Below are 19,902 nucleotides of genomic sequence, written 5' to 3'. Positions count from 1 at the left end.
GCTATGCAACCCACTTTTGTTAGTAGAAAACAAAAAAACTGTAAACATGGTGTTCTATATTTCAGTTACAAATCAACGCCTCACTCAGGTGGAACTGCATTATTGGAGCAATCAAGGGAAGTACACCATGCAGCATACAATCCTTCTCACATTGGTCCAGAGTACTTAAGTGGTTTGCTCCAAGGCTGATTGGCAGCTTAAGCCATGGCCTCAAGCCATGTTTTTGAAGTGTGAAATTCACTGCAAAGCACATGCATGTTAAAGCATTGCTTTAGTCTGCATGCCCTCTTGAGATTTGAAATATTTCGTCCAGTGCACTCTTCACATGCTGTAGACTGGTGCACAAATGTTGCTGCAGAGCAGTATAATTGCTATAACTGCTCAACATACATCAACTAAAGCATGCTGGTCCAATCACTATTACGTAACCTTGTTTTAACCAAAGGCTTCAATTATCATTTCTCTTTTCATAACACTTCTCTCGAAAAAATCCTTTCTTTCCCTGAACATAATGTGCAATTTGTATCAGAAGCTAAAAGTTTTTTTTTTTTTTCTTGTTGGTATAGACAACCTAAAGAACTATGGCTATGTCCACCAAATAAATGTAGTTTAATTTTCCCCTCAAATTCTGTTGCACTTTCAAGCAATGAATATTGGCTATGACATCACTGATATGTTAAACCAATGTTGTGGTAATATGATGCATGCACAAATTGCAATAAAATTGCTGCTTTTTCACTTGAAATAACTGGAAGTTCCTGAAAACCTGCCCTGGGGGTTAAAATGACAAGGGTACAAGCATATAATGCATAGCAATTTTTATATGCCTCACATGACCTCAATGAAAGGAGCCAACAATCTGCAAGCCCAAGGTAAACGTACAGGATATGTTTTACTTTCTTTATACTTTTTAAGTCAATATTGACCGGAATTAGTCCTGTAATGATTTTAGGGAGAAAGATAACTGAATACAAAGTGGAACGAATAACAATATGCCGATGTGATTTCTGGACGTATCTATGATGTCATAGTAAATGGTTGACATTTAAATTTTAACCGGCATATAAACAAAATTGAAAATTATTTCCTAGGCTCAGACAAACTCCACATGCCAATGATATGTTCACTGACGTGCATTATTCTAGAGAACAGAACAGAAATTTGAAGTCCTTACAGCCTGCTCATTTTCAGCTGTGCTGCTTAAATGAAGAAATGTGGATCAATATAAAAGCTGCTAGATAATCATATCTGCTTTCATACTTAAAAATAATAAAGCAACTTCATAACGTCAGACTCAAAGCACATTTCACACCATAAGCTTCAGAATTGCAATATCCTTATTTTAAGAAGACCCAACTTTCATGAAGAACCCCTTTCCATACCTCCAAGGTCTGCTGTGCATCTGAGAGCTCCCTACGTCCATTTAGTGCCTCGCTGAAGGCTGCCTCCAGTTTTTCTGTGGAAAGTATATGTACATCACTGTATCTTTACAGTTACTACAGGCAACACATTTGAACACGTGCTGTGGAATGTGCACTCAAGTTATTATTGCACATTAGCTTGAACCAAAACGATATTCAACTGTTGCCACAGCTACAGATAAACCATGTTCTAATTTTTGCAAAGATAGGAAATTACTGAAACATGTTTTTACATTTTATCAGCAAAATTAATCACATTTTATGCAAGTGACAGCACACTTGTTTTCCTCACATTAAATTCCCAAAGGGCAATTACAACACTCACTCAATCTATTGTCCAGGAGGTCCTGCAACTTGTGGTTATGCTGTACTTCTTCAAGGCGGCTGCGTTCATTGGCCTGTAACTTCCCCTTCAGTGCTGCATTTTTTTTTTCTGCTATGCGCACCCACTTAGCTGGCACTAACTCCTCGTCATCATCATCACTGTCGCTTGATTCAGAGATTGGAGTGTTCCATTTTTTGGCTGCAATGTCTTTCAGAGCCTTTTTTTTTGCCACAGCAATTTTTCTTTTTTTTTCCTTGTTTGACATCTTCATCTGATTGCAAAAAGAAGATAGAAAGCGAAGAAATTACCACAAGAACATATCTAGTAAAAACACAAGGAATAATTTGCACTCTTTACAAGCAATAATTGAAAACAAGCTCACTTTGGGAGTGTCTTTGGGCGTCTTATGGCTTCCACTGACATCAAAGATGTTGTCAGGGATGGCAATGTTTCGCTTTTGCATTCGTTTTATAAGGTCGCCTTTTGTGACTGCAAAATGAAAAGAACATGTTATATTACCTGGACACATTTGGGTTGAGCTCCATGGACATTATTTTTATGCTATACCTTAAAACAGTACTTTCAAATTTTGAAGTTGAATAAAAAAAAATTAAGAAGGTTTTTGTCTGCCCAGTTCACCTACGCATTATATTGGGTGTCCCAGCTAACTTGAACCAAATGTTACAAAATAATATATCTGAGGTAGGTCAGTGAAATCAGTTGCATACAACTGCCAGCCTCCTTGTGCACTACAGGCAATTTCTTGTTTCGCAATTACTTAATTGGCTAATTATGTTAATTTTTTTAATTTATTAAATATCGACTTTAAACCAATAATGTGAATGGGAAAGTTAGAGAGCGCCTTCAGAAACCCCCATTCCAGTAATTGCGATATCGAAAGCATCACGTATACTACTATCTTTTTTTCCGGGCTCAGAAGAAAGCCCGCGAAATACAAATAAAACCACTTAACTAGCCCATTCGCGCGCCACGATTGTGGTGCTCTCAGTCGTGGTTTGAGTGAACAAAATTAGCTGCGCCCGTGTCTCTTCGGCCTCGTTAAAGCGGCAGGCCGATATGTCTGCGATGGCTTCTTCGCCCGCGTCACAGCCGGCCCACGTGACGGTGTAAGTAGCAGCGAGCAAACGTCGCGGCAAGCGGATGAGTGATAAGGTATCATCCACTGAATCTGTGCGTAAACGCTTGGGTAAAGAGGCTTGATGACATCATGTAAATCGACTGATTCGCGCTCGCACCTTATTTGCTAGTACTTAATCGATCCGCCTGTCGTGACGTAGGCTGCTGGGATGCGCAGGCCTTGCCAAGTATCTCGGTGGCGACGGGCGAGCTCGAGCTTGCTCCAACCATCGCCAACATTTCAGCCTGCCGCTGCAACGTGACCATATCGGGTCACGGCCGCAGCTGATTTCGTTCGCTCAAACTACGACTGAGAGCACCACAATCGCGGCGCTCAAATGCGCTAGTCACGTGGTATTATTTGCATTTCGCGGGCTTTCTTTTGAGCCTGGGAAAAATGATAACCGTGAGACTTTCTTTATCGGAATTAATGGAATGGGGGTTTCTTAAGGTGCTCTACAACTTTCCAATTCACATTTTTGGTCTAAGGTGAATATTTAGTAAGTTAGAAAAATTAACGCAATTAGCTAATTAAGTAATTGCAAAACAAAAAATTGCCTGTGGTGCACAAGGAGGCTGGCAGTTGTATGCAATTGGTTACACTGAACTAGATCAAATATATTATTCTGTACCCCTTGGTTCAAGGGGCACCCGGTATGAATTAATAAAAGTCTATTCGGAATTTTCAAGGAAGATTCTACTCCGTGCGCGTCACTAAATTTTAATCCAAAAGCGACATGAAGATATTAAGCGGTAACCGCATGAGGCGACATCCCCTAGCGATCCGTCGCGCGACGCCGCAGCCAACGCCTGTCGTTGTCGCTGGTGCATACCGCACGTAGGGTGGCTAGAACGACGGGCAGCGACGGAGAGGCGCGTTTTCAGCGTTGCTCTGTTACTGCCGCCTTGTCATTCGGTCAACGGGAGCGTAATCACGCTATATCCCATTTATAACACTAAACAGCATGAAGTACGATAAAACACTGATTAAATTTCTTGTAACGCATCGCATTTTAAATGGTAACAGCGCAGCGGTGCGCTACTGCCAAACTACTACACTGCGATGCCGACTTACATTGCAAGCAGTGACTTTCTCCAGCTCCTTTCGAAAATTAACAATATCTAGCTACCCCGCCGGGGTGGCGCAGTGGTTACGGCGCTCGACTACTGTTCCCAAGGACGCGGGATCGAATCCCGGCCTCGGCGGCAGCTTTCCGATGGAGGCGAAAAGCAAGGCCCGTGTGCTGTGCGCTGTCAGTGCACGTTAAAGAAACCCAGGTGGTCGAAATTTCCGGAGTCCTCCACTACGGCGTCTCTCATAGCCTGAGTTGCTTTGGGACGTTAAACCCCACAAACCAGCCTTTTTTTTCTACCCTTCCAAGCTTTTACTAAATTGTCTCGATGCACTCATATATACACGGATCAGACGAAGTGAGCGTGTGCAGGCGCCAGGTTCTTCGCCCAAACTGGACTAGGAAAACAAACGTCACACGCAAAAAAAAAAAAAAGAAAAAGAGAGAGAAAAATCCAGAACGGAATTTGAGCACCTAAAAGCCCACTACGATTGGCTGCCTCGCGAGCTGCGTCCGGGTGACACGCGAAATTTTCTAAAAACCCAGAAACTGAGCGACAGCGACGAGCGGCAATGCTTTGGCGGTCCTCAGCCCGTCGCGCGCCTTATGCAGTTAGCGCTTTACGCATTTTCCACACAACCGACTGGCGCTCACGCTGTCGGCAACGCTTCCTTTCTGCTCAAGAGACTGCCATGAACATATATAACGCGCAATGCCAATGACGGCTTGCATGACTACTGCGCCAAGGCACACGCTCTGACAAGTACGCTGCAACGTAACAGAAATATTTTTTTTTTACGCTGACTAGAATCGGAACCCACGTCAGCATATGTGCACAAACACAGGGATAGGGAAGCCGATATGCGGCAAGCGCCCTACGGGTCACTGGAGGAGTTTCAAAACTCCAGAAAGTGAGAAATGGAATACTTACGGCCCAAAACAACGACGTCACCAGAGTAGTACCCTTCTTCTGTAACACAGCCGGCAGCGTCTTTCGAGCACCAGTAGACTTCTTTGCTTCGCTGAACGTCATGCACGTCAGTTGGTTTGCAGTCTTTGATGAGCACAACAGGAACTATGGCTTTGGCGCCGTCGTGATAGACAACGTATGCGTATGTGGGACTTGCCATTTTAAAAAGAACCTACAGGCACTACAGAAACAATCGCACAGTCTTGAGGGAATTAAATATATGTACTGAACTGATTAGATGGCTCTACGGCTGAAACAAAGAAACTCGGAAAGCAGGAGCGCGCACTGTCCCAAGAGCGATTGAAGGAACTGTCGAAGCGGCGGGAGTGGAGGCTCCAAACGGGACCGTGAGTGAGGGGGAGAAGGAGAAAAGGAAGAGCGGAAGGAAGAACGAGGAGCGGAACTGCTTTGGTGGCCCACGCCGCCAAGCAAGGAGCGTAATGGCCCGCGGCAGAAAGAGGGGAGTGGGGAGTGAGTAAGCTCAGCGGGCCTTGTTCTCCCACCCACTGCGCTTTCGAAAAAAGTTGCTACACTTGTCGCGGTCCTTCGCGGGCTTCTTTCTCTCTTTCTCTCCTTATTTATTTTTTTTTTCGTCACTCGCAGAAGCGTACATGAAAGCGCGCGCGCGCGCTTCGTTAAAGCGTACAGACGTCGAAATCGGTTCTTTCTAGACCGAAAACAATATAAACGCATAAGTAATTTCGGCATATAGCATTTACGTGAAAACAACTGACGCACAGCAACAACCCGATATCGGTAAAAGCGTCTGCTACACTGCGCCTAACTTTTTTATTTTAGCTGCCGCTTTTAATATTGGAGCTGCTCGCCTGCAGGATGCTCTCTTGAGCAGCTTTTGTGCGAAGATGAACACTCGTTTTTGTTGAGGAGCTGCAATGCGTTTCACTCTTCGCGAAATTAGAGCAGGAGAATTCAGCCTGATTTTCGAAATATTAATTGCGCGTGAAGATGATAAAAATGCGCATTTTACAGTTTTGTATACCCTACAGTTTGATGAGTCATCACTGACGAAATCGGATAGTTCCTATAATTAGACTTCCCAACTTGGCAGCTACGGTTTATCTTTTCACATTCATCCATTTCAAACTAAAGTTTTCACCGCAGCCTGCACAATTGAAGAACTTCCAATTTGTTACTGGATCTTTTTTTTTTTTTTTAATGGCGACGACGAACAACCCAGAGCTAGTGAGCTTATCGGGTCCTTTTTTAGATATGTTTGCTACCAACTGATTCGCTCAGTTAATTGTTACCTTCATGTCGATTGCTATCTTAATATAAAATTTCACTCGGGCATTGCGCGCTTCAGCACGAAAGGTAATTAAATTGGTTGAAAAATTAACAGCCTACGTTCTCTAATGTCTGTTGTAGCTTAATTATTATGAACACTTAATTTCACGAAAGTTATGTTCTGGTTGAAAATGGTATCTCTTCGCTACAACGGTGCAAATCTATCGGGTGTATAGGTATATATAGTACGATCCATTGTTCATCATTGCGTTAAAGCTTATATTATTGGCATTTTAGGAAAACGTAGCGCAAAAAAGACAAGGACAAAAAAAAAGAAGGAAACAAACACTTGTCTTCTTTGCGCTACGTTTTCCTAAAATGCGAATGCACCAACTCGCCCAATTTAGCATTCTTGTGCAGTTATATTATTGGCTCTTGCATTTGTAAAACGTCTAATTTGGGAAAGGACATTGCCCCTTTTCAAGCGCTGCATGTGGTACTGCCTTTGAAAACGTACACAAATGTTGAGGTGGAAAGCTGTCATAAGTGCCGCGACGCCTTTTGTTGTGCGGCGCCTGGTCCCGCGGCATCCATTAGCCACACCGGAAGATGGTGTGCGGTGTGGGTGGCCACGGGTGGCCACGGGTTCTGCACGCGAGGCAGAGAATGCGCCCTGCACGTAGAACCGTTGAAATCGCTTCACCGCTGAGAAAAACGACATCCGGCAGTGTACACTGCAGCAGTGTACCTTGCTTGCCTGCTTGCTTTACGAATGTTGTTACTTTTGTTCACCATAGAATCCCTGACCCCTACACTCGAGGTCACTGAACTGAACATCGAAAAAAAAAAAAAAAAAAGACGCCACTTAAAGAGGCGCCCTTGGTGTGCCAGAGATCACCTAAGTCGACGGCAGCCGGAAGGCGCCCGCGACCAGGCTTTCACAGTGCCGTCAGCGGTCTTCTTTCATCCTGCTTTCTCGCTTAAATGAAAAGGGGAAGAAAGAGTGACAGGGCCATTTGTAGAAGCGAACGCCGCTTGCAGATAAGGAAAACAAATAGAAGAGTCGAAAAGCGGTTCAGCTAGAAGTCAAGCTTCCATTTGAGGCAAGGTTCTGCTGCGGGACCGGGAAGCAATATGCTTCCTTTATCCTTCCCTACGAGGCGTCAAGACCCGATGCATGTGAAACGCGCGTTCCAAAAGCGCCTTGGGTGGCTGCTAACGGTCCAGGCTGTGCAATGCAATTCACATTAATTCCACGCAGAGCCACCACAGCTAATTTTCTTTTAAGCGCGCAGCTCCTAAAATGTAAGTTGGACGCTGATCCGCGTAGGGTGCCTTGTTGGGTCCCACTCTCCGTTTGGCTGCATTGAACGCAATGCAGTGCGGACGGTTTTGATGTTTAAACTGCCGCTGTTGCGGCGAATTCCGAAAAGTTTGTGCACTACCAGGACAGGATGATGCCAGAGAATATTGCCGAACTGTACCGAAGCTAGTTACGTAAAAGTATATAATGATTCGTAGCCCATCTTACGATAATCTAGGTCCCGTGTGAGAGTCGTTCGAGCAGAAATCAGCAAATACCATAGGGATTCTTCACCTATGCACTCGAAATTACGAATACTTTTCCGTCACTCAGGATGACTTATTGCTATTTTAAGCTGCAGCAAAGAAACCCTTCCGTCTATTTCCAAGGAAAGGCGGAAAATAGGGGAAAGATGAGTCGTAATTAGAGCACTTCACTGACCGTAATTATAGGCCGGGACCGGCCTTTTGCGTTACCCGTCATAGCCCAATGAGGCTTCTCCGATACATTGCCGGGCCCGGTCTGAGCTAGAGAAAGCTCTGACCAACCAGGTCCGGCCCGGCCCGAGTGGGAAGGCCGGGCCGAGGCCCGAAAAAAAATATATAATGAGCAGATGTTCTTGTTACAGATGTTCTAATGCAGATGTCCTTGTTACTTCAAATTTCCATGAAAAGAGGCTCTCGATCGACTTTGAAGCAGTATCATGAAACTCTAATTCTTGTATGGTTCTGGTTGCGTTGGTTGTATTGTTTCCATATCCGAAGAAAGCACTAGTGGCTTGGATTCCACAGATACGAATTTCCCGAAAGTATAATGATTATCAAATAAGATAATTCTACTTCTAATATTGCTGGATACAAATTTTTAAAGAATATGTGAAAAACCTTGTGTCAGACACCTGTTCGACGCATTCGGTATGTGTGTGTGTGCTTGGTGAAAGGGGGTGGGAAGAGGCTTTGCTGGAAGTTCTTGTCTTTATTGATTAATATACTGAAAATGAAGAAATTAAAAGGGTAGAAAATGCAGGCTGAATCCCAGTGCGTCCAACATTCCAATCACAGCCTCAGTTGGGGTCCGGCAAAAAAAACTAATTGCATACATTGTATTCATCGCTTATACGCGCGGATAGTATCTTTGCCGCATAAGTCCCCTGTTATTCTGATACGAACTTGAATTATTCTGTGATTCAGCAACATGTATCAAAAAGCATAACTTCGGTAATTGCAGTTTAATGCGCTCTCCTATTGTCAAAATATGAAATATAAAGCAGCTCAGTCTCACACGATGAATGTGAACCCCAATTAATTGTAATAAAATTTGTTTAGACATTTCCACTGATGAACACTAAGCAGCAGTATTTAACTATGTTAACTGTAGAGGTTTCGTGCTTTCAACGTTCTTATGGCTCAGTTGCATGTTTTTCAAAGGGTCCAAAGCACATGTATACTCGAATGGAGATCTGTGTCTGTGACGGTGTCGCGCTCAGGAAATCTAATAGCCTCTCAGATGTTCTACGGCGGTCGATGGACCAAAGCACAATTTCTTAAATTCACCTGCAGGTATGCACTCATACGCGTACTGTCATGCCCATCTCTTGCAGAGCTGAACGCAAAAGTAGGATGTATACAGCTGTAAATTTTAGGTCTCTCTTGAAGATGGAGTGGGGTGTCCAGTTTGAACTATATTTTATGAACAGTTTCATTTAAGAAATAGAGGTAAGAAATGTTTTGCCACAAAATATTTGCCGCTAGGGCCTTGCTCTCCTGCCCCATCTTATAGTGTCCCCTGCGTGTCTGTGATATAACTTCATCGCTTCAGAATGTGAGATGATTGCAAAGGAAGAAGCCAAATGAGCTTCAGGAAACCGGAATTGCATGTAATTGAGTTTCCTCTTCAGATAGTGATGAGAGGAAATACCGATGGAATCGGGGTTTGTGACGCCTTGGTGGCTCTAACTCCCAGGCATACACGTTCATCGAGGGCTTAAGTGACGTGTTAACTGTTTATTTACGGCAATAAATAAAGCAAGAAACAAGCAAAGAGAAAAGTATTTGCACCATCTGAGTATTACATGAGACGAACTTAATTCTGGTTTAAACTAGGGCTTATTCTTAAAACCTTTGTTTCCTCCCTTAGCGGAGCCAGCAACCAATATGACGACTGTCTACGCTTCTCACCAATTATTGTTTAGGAAAATGCAAAATACTCCTTCGACCAGCTATTCAAAGCTTAAGGAAAGGATATAAAGTAACCAACAACCGGGGAAAAGATAACCAATACTTCTTTGCGATTACCTCAAACAATCGAAAATTTGGAAAAGGAGAGGCTCCGGACATCTGCTTTTTATCCCATATCTGTCTTAACACCCGTCTTCTTTCCGCACACGTGCGTACTAGACAAAGTATGCAGTGGGAACGATCATTTCAAGATGTTCCACTCACCAGTTGCTTGAAACACACACACACACACAAAAAAAAAAAAAAAAGAAACAGTTACAGGGAGAAAGCTAGCGCTTTGGGGCGCCTAGCTCTTTCACTGTCTGCAGCCCAGACAACCCACTGGCGTCGCACACACGTCGCCCACCGCAGATCGGTTTCTTCAAAGTGGACGGCAAACACTGCTCTTTCGAACAATGCCACCACGTCTGTAGGGAACTGCGCGCAAAGGAGGCATCGGCGGCAGGAAAGGGGAAAAGGAGGAAAATGGATCCTTTGAAGGCGGCACCGAAGACGACAATACATTCGCCGCCGACCCTCCGTTGGGTGGCCCTTGACGATAAGTGCTTCCACAAGCTCGGTGATGGCCGCGAACCCACAGGTGTAAAAATCTCAAAACAGACATCTCGTGTCATGCATTCTATACAGAAGACCAAATGACGACGAAAAGCTCAGCGAACTTCACATACATCTGCTTTTTTATTTGCATGTATTCGATCGCTTACTTTTCACATTGTTTTAATTTTCTCTTTACATCCCCAACAGGTTATAAGCATTGCCGCGTATTGAAAAAGCTTACCGTCTGATGTGCTGAATTGATACTATATATTCGATCACCATGGTGCTGCCGTACCTGTTAGCCACGTAGAATACAAGTGGGCATTCGATTAAACTATAGCCGCCGGTCCGAAGCCGGCCCAAGCCATCCCTTAGACGCTGAGCCCGATCGGGCCCGTGGCTTAAAGCTCGTGCCCGGCCCAGGCCCGCCAATAAAGTGTCTTACACGCCCCGGCCCGGCGGGCCGTGCCCGCGGGCCCGGGCTTTCTGGTAAGCCTGAGCGGTGCAGTGCTCAAGTCGTAAACATCACAACAGAGTCAGTAAGAATCGCCAGGAATGATTCAGTTTATGCCGGCATGTCCTACATTTTTTTTTTCTTTTTGTGCTGATGGCAGTGGGGATGTGATTTCAGACTTGATAGTCGCGAAAAAAGACACACACAATGGTACGGGATCGACGCAACTATCATGTCTGAAATATTGCATCATCTAACCCAACAACACATCCAACTGAAGGGATGGGATTTATTGCCTGACGGACGAATCTGATGAAATATATATTTTGTTGGAAGCTAGGAACGCGCGCCCTTTGTATTGTCTAACGTTAGCACGTACTTACATGTTTGCAAATGCCCTGAAGGAGGGGCTTCGGGCAGCACATCCTTCGCTGCTTTAACTGACTTACACTTTTGTTAGGGTAAATTTCTGCGAATCAGTTTTCACATTTAATCGCTTCGATGCTGATCTTTGCTGTTCAGATCTAATGTAAATGTATTCTTTATTTGTCGTAGTGAATGTGTATATTTCCTCAAACGCCCGCTAAATACACCTGCCCAGGACTTTCTGGATTGGTGATAGTATTATAGCTGTATAATGGCTTGCCTTAAGCCAGCTAAGACTCTCAAAACGTACAATAATACAGCGGAATGTTCAGCTGGTTGGTCTGCAAGCACGTTGAAAAACGCAGCTGTGTGTGCGTCTTTATGTGATCCCACCTTCCCAGTCAGCCCCCCGCATTCTTGGGCTGACTGGGCTTATTTTTGAGGTTTTTATTTAGGTGAATAAATATTTTAAAATAATGTGCGACTGCATTTTTTGGGCGAATGAATGTGGCAATCTTCTGTGTTTCAAAGATTATATCTCGGCATTTTTTCTTTAACGCGATTTTTTTTTTATGCCAGTATAATTGTGCACCATGTGCACAATTATACTGCACAAATATACCATGTGCACCTTAAAATAATTAAGGTGCACATGGTACATTTTGAAGTTATGCCTATAGAAGAAATTTCTTTCGCCAGTAAAATGAGTTTTATTGCATCTACCTTGTATTGAGCCAGAAGTGATGGGCATCGCGTGGTCTGCGTTTCTGTAGCAGCTTCGGAACTTCTCAATCATCACAGCACATGCTTTCCGCGACGCCCATCCGCGATTTCATTTCTGTGGCGTACATTGAGCTGATAACCTACTTTACCGGTTGACAGCTCTGCTTTCCATAGTTGATTGTCAACTTTCACCGAACGTTAACTCGCATTAATAGTCAGGTAGATATATATGCCTTGCAAGCCAAGAATACTGAACTTTCGTGGCTAAAACCAATTATGAAAAGTGAATTCGGGCTAATTTTATCGTCGATATATAGTTTAACGGAAACGTCAGCACATAAAATCAATGAGAGCTAATAGTTATTGGTCATAGCGAACGTTGGTTTCGTCAGGTTTCACAGTCAATCCGTCGCAATTGCAATATTTTTACCTTGTTTTTTTCCCCCTTAATATTTAGTAAAAATATATTCTTTAGATAAAATTGATACCTGAGCAACACTACAATAATACAAAGCAGCAATGCGGTACCGCGTCGTATTGTCAACCTACCTCTGTAGAAAACTGTATTTATTATTTCTACGAGAAAGTAGTTAAAAGAAACGAAATCGCAAAATATAACTGCGCAAATGTTATTATTTGCAACTAATTTTTCCTGCTACTGTGCTACTTAAGGTAGCAAGGTATTTCCCTTGCGGGAAATACCTTGCGTAAAGTCTAGACGTTCGTTGAACGAGTGTAGCATTATACCCAGTGAAGTTCGGCGACCTTTATGCTACATCATGCTACATCACCTTTATGCTACAATTGGTCGGCGCTCGATGCTTTCACGCCATGAATATACCTGACCAGACGGGTTTCTGCCAAGCCCTGGATTTCACCATAAATTGTAAGAAAATAAAGTATCCGTCAGCTCCAGGGCAGCCAGCACACTGAGCACAGCAGATAGCGATAGTTCGCCGATTTAATTCCAGACGCATTGACCCCATTGAGCATAAAACGGGTCTCGAACTAGCAGGTCAAATTACTGCCACGAGGAAAATACAAGCCGTCTTTTTCATGTTCAGTCGCGTTACAGCAGTTATCACCGCAGAGAGCCCACGCCGCAATACTGCTCGCTGCACGCAACTGTCGAGTGGGACCCATCACTCCCCCGCGGGGGGAAAACGGTGGAAAGGGTGTCCTCACCTTGAAAGAGGAGGCCACCCTCGCAGCAAGCAAACGAAAAAAAAAAAAGGGGGGGGGGGGGGGGGGGGGTGGAGAAAAGTAGACGCGCGCGGTGCATCTACAGCCACCGCTGCCTCAAACTAGTCACGCGACTTCCCCGCATCCTGCGTCGCAGTTTCGCTTTTGCGTTCGCAGCGTCCGGCTGAGCGTCAGTCTATTGTACGCGCCTCTGTGTTGGTAAACTCTTAAAACATGCCATGGAGGATTCGCCCTCAAGTAAGCGACGAAAACTGTATTTGTCTCCGCTCGAGCGATTCCATATCCCCTGGTCAACACGTCAATACAGACGCAGTCAAAGGGATGCCAACGGCAGCCAGAACAACGAAGATCCTGTGGCTGCTGGCTCTGCACATTTGTCTCCAGAAAACTCGCCTCCTAGAAGCATCGCCGAAGACATAGAGTGCGACGAAATAAGCGACAATGAAGGTGAGGCACTTCCACATCTAAGCGCCAACGAATACGCAAACTTCGCCGCTGACTGCAGTGATGTTATGTTAGAGCACCATCAAACGCTGAGCGCAGCTATCGAAGAATATGGGTCAGATATACTCCCAGGCTCAACAACAACAAAAGCGGCTGCTATAGTTATGATAGTAGCATTTGTAGTCGCCTATGGGCTGCCATGGGATACAGTTGATGGCCTACTCAAGCTTATAAATGCGTTGTTTGGTTTTCGTGGCGACCTTCTTCCCCGGAGCAAGTACTTGCTGCGGAAACTGTGGACTCCGAATACCAGCAACTTTGTTAAGCACCACTTCTACTGCGACTTCTGTGGCTGGACTTTAGTGGACAAGAACGTAGCGGATGAATTGAACTGCAGAGTATGCAAGAAAACACTACGATTGTCAGAATTGAAAGAAAACGGCTCTTTTTTCTCCATATTAAATATCAAGTCGCAGATTCAGCAAGCTATCAGCACAAAGGAAGAAGAACTGCACAAAGAAATGGAAAAAATTGAATTGGGATTGGAAGAAAATGAAATTTGTGATATGACTAGCGGCAACATTTACAGGACCCTGAGGAGCAATGATAGCATTTTAAGAAACGATCTAACTATTACATTTAACACGGATGGCAGCCCAATTTATAAGTCCTCGAAAACCTCAGTGTGGCCCATCCAGTTTGTGATAAATGAGTTGCCTCCAAAGACTCGGCAACAGAGTCCAGTGTTAGCTGGATTGTGGTTTGGCCGCAAGCACCCAGACATGCATTCATTCATTGACAAATTTGTTGAAGAAGTGAAGGACGTGGGCATCATTAAATGGAAATTTGGTGATGCCATCATTAACTCAAGAGTCCATGTGATCTGCTGTACAGTGGATGCCCCGGCTCGTGCTGCAGTGAACAATCAAACGCAGTTTAATGGAAAGTTTGGCTGCCCATGGTGCCTCACCTGCGGTGAACCACTTCAAGGTATGGTTTAATTCAAATCTCATGCATTGAATATCCTATGTCCCTTAATGTCATGCACATAATTTATATATTACAGTAATGAAAGTCTGAAGTTGTTGCTTGGTAGAAACCGTAACCTAAAAATGCATTGTAACACTGGAATCTGGTAGCATGAGCCTGAGTGCCAGAATAAAGGGCTACAGTCACAAAACTAGCACATCAGCAAGTATCATTGAGTGAATGTAAAAACGAATTTTGTAACAACTGGCTGTGTATAAATAATATTGTCCTAGTTACTTCTAATGCAATGGCATAATACTTTCTTTTTGTTGCTTTGTTGGTAAAATTTTGTTTTTCCATATATGTAATCCAAGTATATATCATCTATTCTAGGTGCCCGGCGTTATCTAGCAACAAATATCACAATTGCAAGAACATCAGCCGGTGTTCTTCGTGACATGAAGATGGCTCTTGACTATGAAACAACTGTGAATGGCTTCAAGGCACCGTCTGCCCTTGTGAATCTGGACAACTTTGACCTTGTCAACTGCCAGGCAGTAGAATACATGCACTGTGTTCTTCTTGGTGTCTCACGGCAGATTACAGAGTTTTGGCTTGACTCTAGCAACTGCCAAGAAGCATTTTACATCGGTACGCATTCATTTGCTATTTTTTTTGCTTATTATGCATGACATACATGCCTGAGTAAGGGATGAAAGAAAGTTATTGTGAACAGAGCTCACCAAGTGTATTTTGTTAACCTAATTGGTTAAGTCTTATATTTGTGTAATTTATCATAGGGAGGAACAATAAATTGAAAGGAGGTCTGCTGACAGAAAAAAGGGCTGGTCTCACTAATATGTAATTCTTATTTAGTGGTGGTTTTGCATAACACCAGCATCACTAAATAAGTAAAATTGGAATAGAAACATTAAAAAAATGCATATACATTAAAAGGAAGGCACTTCTGCAAGGCAGTGAGATGAATTTTCTCAGAGGAAAGAAAATATGTCATTATCTGGTCCCTCTCACTTCTGATAGTTGTTTGCCTTCTAGTGCTGCTGCAATCCTGTCAGTAAAGAATGTTGAAACCTAGAAAGGAAGCTAGCATCTCAGCTATACATTGCTATGTCAAGACCACTTTTTCTGCATAGTAGTGGACTGTGGCAAATAATTCCTTTCTTGTCATTACTGTTACTGCTGAGTGTAAAAATTTACAAAAAAGAAATAGAACAAGCGCACCACATGTCAGCAAACACTTTTGCATTTTAGTACAAACTTCTAAATCAATTGGGGTCAAAATCAATAATTTCACTCCTGCTGATTTTTCTGTGCATAAAATTATGTAATATTTACCACTTCACTCGTAATCATGACCGTGTCTTCATTGCTGCATATTTCTTTACAGTGAATGTTGTAGCAGCAAAGAATTAGAAATTAGGGACGTGAGTTTTCTTTGTTCGTGCCTTGTAATTCTTCATCCTGTGTCTCACAGAGCTATAAATCAACCATACACAATGAACAAAAATGTATTTGACGAAGTCAGGAAATCAGCAAACGATATGCATACAGCAAACTACTTCTGAAAAATAAGCATTGGGTTGTTTAGGTGGAAGCAGCAGTGATTTTTGCTAAAAGTGAGGATTGTGATGTCTTGTGTAATAATCATTATTGCAGTAGTACCAGTAAGATAACTGCAATATTTTTTCACTCATGTTTGTGATATCTTGCTGCATTTGTCCCATGGCAGATAACACAAGCAATGGAAACATAATAGCAGGAGGATCAGTATGCAGCTGACAACAAAGAATAAGCTATAGGATTGCACATGAGCATTACACTGGAGTTATTGTATACTTCTGCAAAGCAGTTTCAATTATTTTCCTATCAATTATGGTATCATAGTGAGGTCCACCTGTATAGAGGGCAGTATATCTACATGATCTCAATGTTATCGTGTATTCACCCTTGTACCGTAACTGAGGTACTCTAACATGTTATTTACATGTTACAAAGATTATTTATTGAAGATTAAGGGATCCATTGAACATAGCACTGCAAATGGAAAAAATAGGTGGGAGTAAATATAGCTAATAATTGATCAATTTCTGGCATACATGCAGGAACCCCATCCACTGTTGCTAAGCTGGACAAGCGGCTGCTCAGCATCCGTCCACCACATTCATTCACACGGCAGCCTAGGTCTCTTTGTGAGAGGCCCTTCTGGAAGGCAAGTGAATGGAGGAGCTGGCTGGTTTTCTATTCTCTTCCAACGCTTCTTGGAATTCTACAGCCACGCTACTGGCGGCATGCTGCACTCCTGGTTGAGGCTGTCTTTCTCCTACTTCAGACAGAAATTTCACCAGCACATCTTCAAAAAGCAGGTAACATGCGAGCTTTTACTTTTGATGGTCATATGAAAATGTTTCTTAGAATGATAATGAGCAAAGGAAAGTGGCTTTAAATTAATACATATAGCATAAATGAAAATGTAAACAGATATTGACAGAGACTGTATATAATTTAATAATTTTGCTGTTGCATAATGTAACACCTTGATATATATAGCTTGCAACCATCAATGTTTTGGTCTGACTTGTAGAAACATTTAAGTTATCAAGTTCAAAAGTTTTTGCCAGCATATCTACAGTCCTAGGCATGTGCATTGCTCTGCATTAGGGGGAGTGAAGTTTCACTGCAGCACCCCACCCCCCTCCTCTCCTTTCAAGGCCCTTACAGCCAAATGAATGGTTATAAAACATTTATATAGATATTCTGCATTTAAGAAACAAAACAAGCATCGCCATGGATACAGGTTTCAAAATTACTTGACAACGCGCTTCTCACAATGGCTTCCTAACTTTCCAGGAGAAAATGTGGCTTAATTGAATGAAACAGCATGAGTCCTTGGTTGCCTGTATAGCAAAAAACATCTGCATGGGCATAACCCTGCATTTATAAACGATGACACAGGTCTGACAGAGTGAAGGTATGGGGGCAAACTTAGCGCCCCCCCTTAGAGGAAAACTCTGCCCCCTTCTGAGCACGCCTATGTCTACAGCTCATTTTAAAATGAGGCTTACATACCTCATTTACTACAGAAGGGAAGATTTTGTAAACAATGGAACACAACATTGAAATTTACAAGAGCAGTAAATTATGTAAACCTACAAATTTTTTTGTTGTGGATGAATAATAATAGATGCCTTCAAGACTGATAGTATTTTAATGGCATGACATTTTTTCATGATAAGTGTTGCATGTTCATGTGCTATTGTTCCTTTGTTGTCTGAAAGTATTGTTGGTCCTGCTCAGCTATGGGTGATGTTAATTTATTGTACAATATATGAGGTGTCAAAATAATAAGCATCATGTAAAAGTACAGACCAGAATATCTTCTCACTTCATTTAAGCGTTTATGCCTTGTGGCAAACTTTTAGAATAAAAAAAAGTTATGCTTGCCTCTGGATCTCTCTAACAGTAAGCATTCTTCTTAATCTTAGGCCAATGAATCACTCATGTTAAGGTTATCTATATAGTTTCTTTTGTACCAGTTATGATTTAACCTGCTTTTGTTTTTGCTCAGTATTATATCAGTTCTTTGCATTTTTTCTTCAGAAAACCTTCTGCAGCTGTTTGTCTGCAAGGCAGAACAGCTTTATGGTGCACGCTTTATGACTTTCAATGTGCATCAATTGCTTCACCTTGCTGAAAGCACAAAAAATCTAGGACCACTGTGGGCCAACTCAGCATTTCCATTCGAGTCAGGAAATGGCAAACTCACTAAAATGGTGAAAGGTGCAAAGGGAGCTCCAATGCAAATCCTGGAGAGGGTGTTTGTGGAGCAAGAGCTTCGGAACACACTCCAGGCAGCATCCTTACCAAATAATGTTGTGGCTTTTTGCAATCGACTGTTAGGTTATGAAGATACTAAAAAAGCAGTTCGTGTTGCGAATGTATGTGTCTTTGGTGCTCCAGCTAATCCGCACCTTACAGCAGAAGAAGAAAAAGCTCTTAACAATCTTTTTAATGGGGAGGATAAAATCATTAAGGAATATTTAAGGATGAGCTTTCAGGGCACAATTATTCACAGCCAGCAGTACAAGAAAGCAAAAAAAAGTGACAGTACTGCAATAATGACCTTCGAAAACATCTTTTTTCTTGTCAAAAACATTTTGCGAGCAGTAGAGCCCAATTCTGATGACACTGGCAGAGTGATTCTACTCTGTCAGAAACTGGTTCTGGATGAGGCTATTGATGGCCTTCCAGGTCACATTAGAATTTGTTTTCGATCTCCAGTAGCTACTTGTGTTGTGCTTGAGCCACCTGAAATTTCAATGCCTTGCCTTCTTATTGATTTCAAGGATGAAGGGGCGAGTTATGTGTGTAGCTTGCCAAACATAATAGAGCGTGACTAAATGTCAGCTTGAAAGGATTGATATTTATTTTTCGTGTGGTAATCATCATTCAAGTTGGATCCAATGCAAATATACATGACTTTTCTTTAAATGAAATCTATTTAGCTTTTATATATGCACCTAGTGTAGCCATGAACTATCCCATAAAATATTCTGGTTCTGTCTCCCACTAACTCTCCGAGCATATGGCTATTTTTGTTTTCTTGGAATGTTTTTTACTTCTGTAACAAATTACTCATAATGTATTTCCTGCACTGCAAGTTGTGCTTAAATGTACACATTTCTGAATTCAGTCAGTGCAGCATAAATGTGTCTTTACTTTCTAAGTTCCTATATGTCACTGAATACCATTCATATCATCTTTGTTTCCATGACCTACTGTGCTCTGCTCTTCAATTTCAAACCTTTCATTTCCCTCCAGGATATGCCCTTAAAGGAAGCACTAGCAGGAATGCAACTGCTTGAATTTTCTTTTCGAGGGATATTGGTAATTTTTTGTTCATAACTTGACCATACCTTAAGGGGAGACACTGGTCTTAAAACAAATATTTTTATTATTAGAGATATCACAATGGGGGGAGGGGGGGGAATTCAGTGTGTATATGTATTTCTTCCTGCTGTTTTCAAAAATATAATTTGTTTTACTATATCTCAATTAGTTCTCATACTATGGAAACATAATTGATGCCCAATTAGGTCATTTCTTATGGGTGATTAAGACACTTTTCCTCAATATTATTTGGCTCTGATTAAAATGTAGCTGTAGCCAAAGACCTGCCATGTGGAGCTATGCTATTTATATTATCCCTGAGGTGCGCTACCATATAAAAATGTCCAATTATGCCGATGCCCAATAATTTTAATATAATTAGCTGACATTACTCTCCCCCAAATTTGATATGTTCAACCTAGCAACATAAAAGTAGCATAGCTCCACAGTTCAGTTATTCTTGAATGCAACGGTGTAAGATGTATTAAAATTGTACCACAAGAACGTAATGAAAAGTTCTATAAGGCTAGTCATGTTGGCAAAAAATATGAAGTTGAGAAAATCGTATTTGAAGTTCTGACTCTGAC

General features: G+C 42.3%; 1 protein-coding gene across 1 annotated transcript; it reads left to right on the top strand.

Annotated features, from left to right (window-relative positions):
- The first annotated feature begins 13,197 nt into the window (after window positions 1-13,197).
- On the top strand, window positions 13,198-19,339 carry LOC146202393 (uncharacterized). Its single transcript, XM_084584562.1, has 4 exons — window positions 13,198-14,428; window positions 14,801-15,058; window positions 16,531-16,791; window positions 18,026-19,339. Exons 1-4 carry the CDS (start codon window positions 13,213-13,215, stop codon window positions 18,823-18,825), a joined length of 2,535 nt encoding a protein of 844 aa, XP_084440688.1. The 5' UTR covers window positions 13,198-13,212; the 3' UTR covers window positions 18,826-19,339.
- Window positions 19,340-19,902: the final 563 nt, after the last annotated feature.

The sequence above is a fragment of the Amblyomma maculatum genome, chromosome 1 (assembly GCF_055883805.1).
Source record: "Amblyomma maculatum isolate TAMU_Amacu chromosome 1, ASM5588380v1, whole genome shotgun sequence".
NCBI classification, from domain to species: Eukaryota; Metazoa; Arthropoda; class Arachnida; order Ixodida; family Ixodidae; genus Amblyomma; species Amblyomma maculatum.
The sequence above is the reverse complement of the archived record's forward strand: the minus strand, read 5'-3'. Positions and strand labels throughout refer to the sequence as shown.